The sequence below is a fragment of the Plasmopara halstedii genome (genome assembly GCF_900000015.1).
Source record: "Plasmopara halstedii genome assembly, contig: Scaffold_323, whole genome shotgun sequence".
Classification (NCBI taxonomy): Eukaryota; Oomycota; class Peronosporomycetes; order Peronosporales; family Peronosporaceae; genus Plasmopara; species Plasmopara halstedii.
In genome coordinates this window covers 402,195-414,142 of record NW_020187244.1, presented here as the reverse complement: position 1 = coordinate 414,142, position 11,948 = coordinate 402,195, and the positions used below count along the sequence as shown (strand labels likewise).

Sequence of the window (11,948 nt, the reverse complement as noted above, 5' to 3'; positions counted from 1 at the left end):
GAGCCAACAAGACACAGCCAAAACATCGCCGCTTCCACGTTTGCTTCACACCGCTAAGGAACGTTCGCGGCTGGAAGAATCTCTTGATGATATGACTCCGATATCCAGCGAACGAGAATACGTGAGAGCCTCGTAGTCGTATCCTTCGCGACTGTACATCGTTTTCGCGTTCGATGCGAGTCACATACGGATTCCGCTTAGGGGATCCGTCCCATCGTAATCATTCTTTCTCCGTGATTTCGACTAATGATCGCACATACTCCGCGAGCATTCTCAATATCGGAATGAACCCGATCCTTCGCTGTTAAATGAGCAAATTGAAACCACATATCGCGCATCTTTAACAGGTCTGCAGCGGTTTTCGCATTTCGAAACGGTAAGCATCCACGGATTTGGTTGCACGAACCCATGCCCAGAACTGAGTGTCGATTGTCCGGACAAAATCCAAATTGGATTGCTGGATGTTCGGTACGTGCATAGAACTTCAGGGCTCTCCACCAGCACGTGTAATCGGTTCGATGGCACGAAAATACGACTCATCTCTTGAGTTGTCATTCGACTAGAGAGTTCGTAAAAATCTAAGGGGCCCCACCTCGTTGGTCGTAAAATTCGTAACGACCTTCAATTTCACGTTAGCGCAGATACATTGGACATCTGATCTCGCCAATGGTTTCATCATAACAATCATCATCTGCCTAACCTGGTCGTTTGATGCCAGGTTTTGGCTCAATGTGCAAAGCGCTATTCGACGTGGAGTTGGAGCATTTCCAAGTTTGATCGTGGCGATGGCACCTCTAATTGGGGTACGTTTTGCTCTGTGCTTTTTGCCGGCGGGAGTCGCCTTCGATGCGTGTCATTTCGTGAGGGATCACGATAAACCGAGCCGCAGAGTCAGAGAAAGTTTAAGGAGAATATGGGCAAACCTACCTTTGAGTGGGGGGGGGTGCAATATGCATTACACATGTTGTGTGAACCACATACTTATGGGCGTGACTAACAGTAACTATGTCTTCCGTATAGTTTTATATCCCTCAATTCGGTTATATCAGAACTGGAGGCACTTATTTTTATAGGGAGGCTTAAGGTCTATTGACCATAATAACTGTCGCTTCATCTTTTCCTTCTCCTTCAAGTAAATCAACGGCTCGCTGGATGTAAGCAACACGCAGTGAGGCGTGTTAACTGACTTAAGTCTTCCTCAGTAAGTGCGTGTATACGGGCGGGCAATTCCTTAAAAAAATCACGGCATCAGTCCTAGGGTTTAGGGTTTATTACGAAGCAAATCACTGCTTCCTTTAAGTATGGCATGAAACAGCACTTATAGAGGCGCAAGAGGCGAGGCTGAAACTTGCAAACACGACAAACCCTACCGATAACACTACTACTACAGAGAGTATTAAATACTTTGAGATACCAAAGTATCGTAGGTGTATGGACATGTATGGTGGACTGTACATCCAACGAGTAAGCATGCCTTTCAAGGCGGAAATCATTGATTTGGTGGCAAACTAAGCCGCCCAGCAAAGATGGTTGGCAATATGCCTGCCAGTCTTACAAGACTAGTCGTTGCTTTAAAATAGAATCACATGAGATCAATAGGATCGCCACCTTCGAAGATGGTCGGGTCTGAACAAGAGTGTCGACACAAGATCGAGCCAACCAACTTACTAAAAAGACTGCGTAAATAGTTACTTCAGGTTGGGCAACAGAGCTGCTGCGATCTGATGTACTGTGTGACAATATTACAACAAGGTCGCAAATAGATGTCACGCATATTGACAAAAACATATGGTATATTGTGGCTTAACAGAGAGGTGAAAACTCGGAAATTTTTTTTAGTTTGGGAAAAGTATGATGTCGCAACGAAAGCGCAGTGGATGAATATTCAAATTACACTGGAATTTGAGCATGCCCTCAGCTTCGTTTCAAGAATAAATAAAGTGAATGACAAGATCACCGACAAATTCAGAGACAACTCCTTTACAGCCCGGTCTTTCAACCTCGTCGGCAAATGGTGTCGCTTCACCGTAAGAAGAAGCCACTACGTGGCGGAACTGCCAGTTACTATTTAATTAGTAGAACCTAAAGCTTTAGATGCCGCAAATCAAACAAATAACTGTAGTTTTAATTTCTAGTTTCGAACGCAAGAGTGTATTTGTCTTACTTAAGGTTTTGGGTTCTCGTATAGTAGCAGATTGCGATTCGCTACATTCTGGTATAGAACGTAAGGTCGGTGACCTTAGTGAGCTTCCTCGAAGCAAAGAGCTACGGCAGCCCCGCTGCAATGCAATACCGACTCTATGTTGACCACAGTCAAACATATGTAGGGTATTAATTTGAATTGGCTCATTCCTTAACATATGTTACTTCTGAACAAACCTGAGTAGACCAAGTACTTATTTGCCTCAGAGCACCTCAGTTCGCTCCTGAACGAAGCGTACAAATCATCCTCTGTGCCTTTGATAGCCTGGGCTAGTTGTATAAAGGTGTTTTTGCTAGTTGCACGACAATCCGTTGAATTGGGTCTGCTTGACTTCTGGATGGTTTTGATTGATTTTGTGTATGAAATTTAAAACTCTACTGACCATTTGAAAAAAAAAAAGCCGTCCCTGCTACGACTTTGAAAATTTAGCTCACATCCTTGCTTTCGAATCCACACAAATGCGCGCACAGCTAGATAGCCATCATTCGGTCACCAACTTTGCTCTTGCTAATATAGTGCATTCATAGTAAAGTAATTCTTCTCTTTAGTCTTCTGTAAGTTTAAGTACCAATTATTTGCGTAAAAGAACAATTGGCAGTTAGCCGTTGAGTGCTCTGGTCATGGTAAATACTTGCTCAACTCATCCTGGATTCACGAGCACTCGAGATAACGGGTATTTCTGTAAATAACCAATATTGTGTGCGCAAGTGACCGTGCGTTATGCCAACAACTGCTTAAGAAGCAGTGTCTAGTTATCAATTTCTTAAAGACACACAACGATGAATCTATGGTTCTGCCTTCGTTTCAGCATTGTGCCGAAATGCTGTAATAATTGGTGTCTATTGTTCAGGTTGTAAAATAGTATAACCATGTCACCATCGTGTAACCAGGTAGTGTTGTTCATGATACACATATCACGATAGAGTGAACGCTGGATTTTTGCTAAGTGACGCTCGCTGCATTTGTGATCATCGATAGTTAGATGTGATCATCTGTCGCGTTGATTGTAGCAACAAATAATTTACGAGGCAATTTCAGTCGAGATACATATGTTTATCACTTCTTGTTGAATCCAGAGAAACTTCAAAAAAATCTTGGTAAGGTTGCAGTATCATCTTGTGCTGCCTATATTCAATCAAGATACCTTCATGCAAGTGAACGACTAAATATGCTATCTGCTTGTAAGATTGATGACAAGATGGCGAATTAGATGACACATCAAATGTTCACGACAAAAAGCTGCTTCATGTTATGCTAATCAACTCGAGTATCTGAGCCTATGTAGATTGACAATGGACACAAACGCACAACGCTCATATCAGATATCTTGATTCTGCAATTGTGCAGCAGATAGAGTGAGGATGCTAAATCGCGCACGCAGACACACTGCTACCTCGAAGTAAACAAGCTCTGCTTTATCAATACTGCGAGTTGATCATGCTTGTAGCCCGCCCCACACGATTGACTCATGGCATTTTATAAATTTGGTAAGACATTTACATTCCAGCAATGTTATTCAAAAATAGCTAAAATGCGTGCGATTTATATTAGTGTGCGCTCAAGCTTTGAGCATATCATATGTCATCCCAAACTGAAAGTATATTTAGTTTTTCTTAGCAATTAACGTGCATAAATATTTTATTTTAATCACATGGCTACAGTCCGAGACACTCTAAAATCTTTTTTTCTTTCATCTTTTGATTTCAAACTAACTTCTACAACTCTATTACATTTAACAGTACTTATCAGCTTAACTTTCTATTTTCGTAAATTACGGAGCGCTCCCGAAAGAACTCTGTTCCAGATCTTCAAGTGTAGCTCGTGCGATAGCACCTGAGTTCTGGCTCCGTACAAATGCGGCACAGCGTAGACAAAGCATTAATGTCTGCTCAAGAAATCCAGTATCACTACTTAAATACATGGTGAATTGGCACGAAACTCGGCATTTCGATCCTCCACATAATCCAGTCTCACAAAATTCACATCGATTCCTCGCGTGTGGTTTATCATCCGATATTTGTACTTTCTTTTCACAACTCTTTGACTCTTCATCTTTTGATATGGAATAAGTTCGAAGGTTGTTAATCAGCTCCTTTTTGTTTTTGACACACCACCATAATTTCTTCGTCTCTAGACTGCGTGGTACATACTTCCAGAATCCCATCACGACTCGACACAGCATCAGCTGCTTGACGGAATCTGACAATCGGTATTTTGCGTCGACAACGAATTTATTGTAGACACCAATTGAGCCATCTGGCTGTTCCCAGAAAATACGCGCCTGAAGAGCTCGTGATTGAGGCATTTGGGCTCGTTGACTCTGACTTTGCAGTGTAACAGATTGAACCATCTCGTAGCCACATCGCTTTCCATTTAATGCAGTGATCTCACCCGTTGCAAAGACAACTACCATCTCTTTTGGACTTTGAAAGATTGTAAATGGCCAATTTTGCACATTTACGAAGCGCGAAATGGCAAGAGATTGCAAAGGGGCTTCTTGAGTAGGTGACACAATCGGAACAAGTTGGCAATTTTTATCAGGTCGTCGATTCATGAGAAAACTTCGTAGTCTTTGTGAAGCAGAGTTTGGAGTTAGCAGCGAGAAGAGAACATCTTCCAGCGAACACTCCATTCGTCCAACACCTATCACTGCTATTGGACTCTCCCAGTCATTCTGTCGCATAACAGGAAGCCACGCTGAGTCAGCATTACGATCGGCGTAGACCGTGACGTCTCGTTGCGACTGAAGTTTCTTCCAGCGTCTCTTGTCGAGCTTGGCATGAGCTCCATCGCAAGTTGTGTCCAAACCCAGTTCTTCACAGTCCTGCAAAGTTATGGCAAGCAGCTTCTTGGTAAGATCCTGGCATCTTTCACATTCGTCTGGAGATAACTCTATCATTTTCTCGAACGAGCCACGTGTGCAGCGTCTTGCAACAGAAGAATTGACCTTTTGAACTTTGAAGATATCGAATAGAAAAAGAAATTTGCTGGGGTCCGTCGTCACGATTTGCTTAGAGTAATCGCATGGTCGTAAAGGCCGAGCAGAAGCGCATTTCTACAGTAGTCGCGAAAGTTATTCGTCTGTAGCCTCAATCGTGCCCATTTATCATGAGATTAGGCATCTCTTTCATAAGCTTTGCAACGCCTTTTTATAATACCGGTATTTACAATCTGAATATTTCAGAGATACAATGCCCATCTCCTTCATTTGAGCTTAAAATGATTTCTTTATGAGGGGAAATGTTGCAGTCTGCACCATACATTGTATCAAGCGGTAGTATGCTTCCTATATATTCTAATTCTTGAGGGTGCGGTTCATAGACACAAGGGTCGACTCAATGAGATGATGTTTAATATGGTGTTATAGCTTCTTTAACCCATTTTGTAGTTACTCAAGCCAAAATTGTTGGTTTAAAATCTTGGATTTGTCAAGAAAAATTACCATATATGTGCGTCAATTGAAGCTATTTTTCTTTTAAAACAATACAAGCAAAGACAGCGCATCAAGCCACTTATATTCTTGACTTTGCATCATATGCGTTTGACACCGCATCTGCTGTTCAAGACTGATACAGTATGCTGTAAAAGTTTATAACGCAAATTTAATTTTAGAAAGCAAATTCATGCAGCATACCAAATGACAGTAAAGTGTAGGTTTTGGCAATTTCTTAATACTCAATACGCTATTTTTATTTAGAACAGAAATCAGAGCGACTTAGGGCACGGGCAATAAATAATATAGAGGAGATATATCACGACGAGATATTTGTGTGCATATTTTAGGTAAAGTTCCATGCAGATTAATACGAAAGGTCATGTGTAGTTGTTTTATGTGGTTCACTGACAGAGAAATACAGCATTCTTCTTCCCATCTGCCTGGTGCTAGTAATCTTGACCATTTAGCTCCAATATTAACATAAGAGCTTACTGGTCAAGATAATTGTAAAAATTAAGGTTAGAGCTAAATGGTCAGGATTACTATCACCAAGCAGTCGAAGGCGCATGGGAATAAGATTGATACGTCAGCTGTAATTTAAGAGCATATGCTCAAGAAAGAAGTGACGACACACTTAGGATCGTAGCAATTAAGAGCCGGAGGGACATAATTCGGACAACGTATTGTCGATTATTGTCTCGTTTGTAAAGTTCGAAAAAAGCACGAAAAAAGCGCGAGAGGACTTGTGTAATTTTATATAAGCATTACGTTGTATCAAATAAGCCAACGTGCGAGTTTTGCTTTAAATTGCGCTATGATAGCAATCGCTCGCTGTACTTTGACTGAGAGGTAGAGGAACTTTGAAACATGAAACAAAAGGTGGAGCTGTGCCGAAGCCAATCGGTTTGACATGCGCCAATGTGGATCATACACAAAACATGTCCTGACGGGTTCTAAAATGGGCCAAGGTTTGGCTAATTGATTCTGGCCGGCAAAGAATTTGAACATGCCATTGCTGACGAGCATTCTGAGGGCCATCGCAGTCCCGAAATTATCTTGGCGTCTTTAAGAATAGGCATCTAAGCAATTTACGATACATAAAATGTTCAGTTGTCAACCTAAGAGGATGCGTGCTACTTTGCGCAAAGGTTGCGAGCATTCTGTGGATTCGCTGAATACTGAGCGACCCAAATCTCAAAAGCGTACCAGCGATATAGAATTTAAAGACCCTGAGATCCTCATGTGTCTGCGCATCCGGCGCATTGATTTGTGGACAGCATTCAACTAATTAGGCTTTTTCTCTTGAAAGAAGCAACATAAGTGGCTTTTATCTCAACGAGGACGAGGAGACCATACTGGTCACAAACGTGAAAGCTATACAGGCTTCATCAAATGAATGAATATCCTTTAAGACCTGATGCAGTCTGAAGTCTTCGCCTTGTATAGGAGGCCCAAATTGCTCGATGTAGCTAGATGACGTTTATGAAGGAGCGAGTGAGTGATCAGTCGATGCTTTTGTCGTAGTAAAAAAATTGATTGGAGCACCATAACTTCGCACTGCTGCAAGCAAACCGCAACAACTTTAGTAACTCTAACGTTTGCACGTCACGATCTGTGTAGAAGTTGAGATTCTGCAACAATTTCTCATTCCATAAGTTAGTATTTCAGATTTATACCACAGCGCCAAATGTTAGTTGAGCAATTCTCGTGCAAGCTGCACAGAGCGTCCAAGAAAATTTTATGTCGTCATTGTTTCGCCTGCGCAACAATTTTGTCGGAGAGTAGGGTGATGTTTCCTGCGAAATAATGCTATTTCCTGCAAGATAATATTGTACCGTCCTATAGAGTATAAAATGAGCAACTATCGTCGTGCTGGAATTGTCTCGATGCAGCTTTTCGAATAGACCATCGCTTTGCTCCTTTGTGAGACTCTGAACGATGCATGTGCTTCTTTAAATACTAGCAAACCCGTGTGAGGATAATTCTGGGTATCACTTTTTTAGTCGTCAACTCACCTCTTCAGGCCTTCAAGCTATACACTCTCAGGATCTGATATTTGGAAAGCCTTAACTAAACCAGGCCTTATCTATACAGACTATTCGTCGTTGCGCACAGCTAAGTTGCCATCACAGTCCTAACAGAGAAACGAAAGATGGTTATACTGTTTAGGCCGGGCCGGCTTAATGTGTTGGCGATTGTGCTTTCGCGTTGCCCCAACTATGAATTGTTGCATGTCACGATGGCAATAGTAGCAATTCATGTGGTAATACATACATTGTGCGGGTCAAACGCAGCATATATATCGCTGCTGAAAGCTTTGAAAACAAAAAGTTTGCATATTTAGATGTCGCTTTATCGATGAGTGTGGCTGCACGATTGTCCACTATACCTTATGCATGGGCGTAATGTTTTATAGCGCTGACCCACGTGCATAAAGCGTAAAGTGGTGCCTCATGATAAAAAAATCAAGTGAAAATTTGTACGAGGCACATGATACACCCACCACGAAAGAGAAAAGTCATACTACTCGGTGAGCGCTGTGTATTGGTGGCACAACATGTTCGAAAGGGTAAACACATATGTGAAACATATCAACAGGATCGATTCTCACTGCATGCGGTGACATCTTTGGGCAAGCTGACGGTCCCGGCTGAAAACTGGCGGTCCAAACATATGAATTTTATATCGGTCGCTTAGAAGATGTGCTCAGAAATATCGGTATATTGTGGTCTTTGTAGTTCATCTGAGCGCTACTAGCGATAGTGTGACGGGTGATGATATGTATTGGGAATTGCCTTTTCGTGTACACACACTTTCTTAGAAAGGTTAGGTCAAGTGACACGCCTAACCGCGTGTTGGTCGCTCCCAACAAGCCGTTGTCTTACGTTGAAGGGAGAAAAGGTGAAATGACATTTATTCTTATAGTCAATACGTTTTCAATCTCTCTAATGTGTAAAGTACTCCCAGTTCTGATACAATAGAACCGAAGGGGGATATACAACTATACAGGGTGTACAGCTGACGCAGCGGGGCTTTTGTAGCTCGTTCAATTAGAGATAGTTTGGATAAGGTCGGTAACCCTCGTTCTATACTTAGAACGAGTACAGCGGATCGCAATGCGCTTACTCCAAGAGTAATTACAACCTTAACCCAAGACTAACTAACTCTTCTGTTTTAAAAATGGAAACTGTATTTCTCGGTTTTATTTGCGAGAAAGTCGCCTATATCTAAATCGATAGGTTTTCCTAATTGAATAGTAAAACCTAATCAAATGTATAACTGCTGGCTGTTCCAGCCACGTACTGGTTTCTTTTTTAAGTGTAGCCACACCATTGTGTTTTCACATCATCATGTGTAACCCACACCATTTTGTGATCGTGCCATATTGTGTGAACTTCACACTTCATATCAGGTCACGTAGAACCCCATTACAAGTTCAAAGCATCAAACATTCTTAAGAACACATCTCTGTGCCATTCCACCAGGTCAGCTCGTTGATTCTTGGCAGCGTATGACACTTTGCGCATTGGAATGGTGGCTATAACCCGCCAGCAAGGTAAGTTGTAATTGGTTACGATCATAGCCCGACTCTTTGTATGCAGGAACATGCATACTTTGACATTTTATCTTTCTTGATCGATAGTTTGAGAATAATTAACGTCATTTCCCCAACAACCGCTCAACGAGAAAGTAGGTGATTGGATAGTGCAAACGGAGAACAACCCTCTTGCGACCGGCTTACATGAGCTCCCTTGGTTGTGGTGGCAAATTGAATATTTCCTTACGTACGCCGGAACAGCTGGAAGTGAGACAGGACACATTTTGGATAAGCTCTTTGAGCTGCGCCATCGCATTGCGTACCCTTAATAGTTGAGAATTGTGCCGCTGTTCTAGAACAGCGGATATTTTGCTAAGAGGGGGTCGTCAAAACGCTGCTGAGTCTACAACAGAGTGCTCACTATCTTGCTGGCTCGTGGGAGTGGGATCGTGATTTGGCTTCAGAAATTAACAAGATCATAGGGTGAAAAGAAAGGGACAGAAAATAGCATCCACTCAGGAAAGTATAGAGGATAAAGCAATCTTTTTATGGCCAGAACGTTGACGCGTGTTATGTGACGCAGTGCTACTAAGAGGTATAGATTGCAGACACTGCACGAAGTAATATTATTTGCATTTACTGAAAAGTGTTTTTACCACTACATTCTCATCTGGGGGTCGCTTACCTATGGCATCATTGGGTTCTTTTGTGAATCCTTACTCTCATGCTCAGCTTCACGAACCCTGTGCAAGACACTCGAATAATTGGAATCCATCTACCCATTATTGCTACGAGGTGTAGCCGGGAAATCTCAGCGAGTGAAATTAGATCAACAGTAAGATCGTACCATTAATGCCGTTGTTGGATGAGCCGGCATTGATAACTCACCATTTATCAAATGTGCAGAAACGAGCCATTTTTTTTTACCAAAAATGCACACACCAAGTTATCCAGTGTATCTTAGTGAATGGAAGCAACCCGCATCGGCACCATGATCGCTGCCCGTGTTTTTCTCAGCAGATACTCTCCACAATGCAATTGATGCAGTCCGTCCAAACTCGTCTTAACCTCTTTTTAGAAATTTTCAGTCGCTGACACAGTCGATCGAGTAACTAAATTTGTTTTAGAAGAGACCGTCATTACTTTTCTTTATGTCATAAATCTCTGTCCGGAGCATTCACGATCAGCAAGCCATGTTGGCGCAAAATAGCGTGATAGCAGCGTGACTGTAACTTTCACCTATCATACTTTCGCTGACAGCAACAGCAACATGATGAGTCATCTTCATTGAAGTACTCACAACGACCACAACCATCGTAAATTCGGCTGCATCTCTGGAAGACCGACTAGAAGTACATGTTAGTAGACTACCAGCACTTGCACAAGTGTGGTGTAATAATGGGTTGTTACTTAACCAATTATTGTTACGAGAATATCAAATAGTGTTGAGGTGCCGCTGACGAAAACAAATTTTGGTTGTAAAGTATGTCATGGGTGTACCCTGTTTTGGCTATTCAGAAGCTAAATCATGCATGTCAGCTGGGACTGGTAGAGTAGCAAAAGACTTATGAAAGAAGCTTTATTTGATCAAAATGCAAAAATACTTTCCAAAGTCTTGTATAGGACGAAGGCGCTCTGTAACGGGAATCGCCCGAGTGTGTACACACGCTTACTAAGGGAGGCTTAGGTCAACTAACACGCCTCTCCGCGTGTTGCTCGCTCCCAGCAGGCCGTTGTCTTACGTAAAAGGTAGAAAAGGTGAGGTGACATTTTTTTTATAGCCAATACGCTTTAAGCCTCATGAACCTAATAAGTGCATCCTGTTCTGATACGACAGAACTGAAAGGGGGGTATACAACTGTATAGGGTGTACAGTTACTGTTAGACACACAAATAATGTGGCCAAACATTATGTGTGTTGAGACCTGGTCCATAACACCACCAAACAAGTTGATCTACCCGAATTCTTTAAATTCTTCTCAATTCTCCTGCAAATTTTTTCATGCTCGTCGTCACGCTCTATCCGACTCTTGCTAGGGTGACAAGCCATGTGCTTACATCACATGATATCGACGTCACCATCGAGCTTGAATAACGTTCCAGTTTCACGTCTTCAGTGCATTTGCGCAATCGTGAACTTGATCGTCACGACGACGTTTACGAAAGACGTGGTGGTTCCACCCTAGCGTTCGACGAACTCTTTGTTCAAATGGGTGCTCGATTGAGGACTTTACGCGTTTTTTTGCGCCATCGGATCGATAACTCGTGCTGGAGATGAACCACAACCTCACGTATGAACCACATGTCCAGCGATCCAATCCTGATTTCATCCAGACATTCGACATCCGATTCTGGGCCGGAGTGCATTCGATCAAAACATGGATATCCTCCGTTTGCAAAGCGCGAAAACCGTGCAGACTTCTTGAAGATACACGATATGCGCTTTCAAATTGCGCATTGACAGCGAAAAATCGGGTTCATTCTGATTTGAGGTGCTCGTGAAGTACGTTCGGACATCAGTCGAATTCACGACGAGAGAGACAGATTGATTAGAGGAAGGGACAGCTATCCTTAGTGGAGTGCCACATCGAACGCGCGAACGATACTGGGACAGCTGTGAGGAATACGAGTACGAGGCTCCTACGTATTCTCGATCGCTGGATATCCCAGCCATTTCGCCAAGAGATCCTCCGACCGCAAACATTCCTCTCCTCCGCCTCATTCTCGACGTGGTAGTATCGATTTCCCTGTCCATCGAAAAGAGAAAAAGG

General features: G+C 42.5%; 1 protein-coding gene across 1 annotated transcript; it reads right to left on the bottom strand.

Moving 5' to 3' along the window:
* Positions 1-3,974: 3,974 nt before the first annotated feature.
* On the bottom strand, positions 3,975-5,102 carry PHALS_08581 (uncharacterized protein; the record flags this gene model as incomplete). Its single annotated transcript, XM_024723956.1, has 1 exon — positions 3,975-5,102. The coding sequence occupies one exon, from the start codon at positions 5,100-5,102 to the stop codon at positions 3,975-3,977; it is 1,128 nt and encodes a 375-aa protein (XP_024574881.1).
* Positions 5,103-11,948: the final 6,846 nt, after the last annotated feature.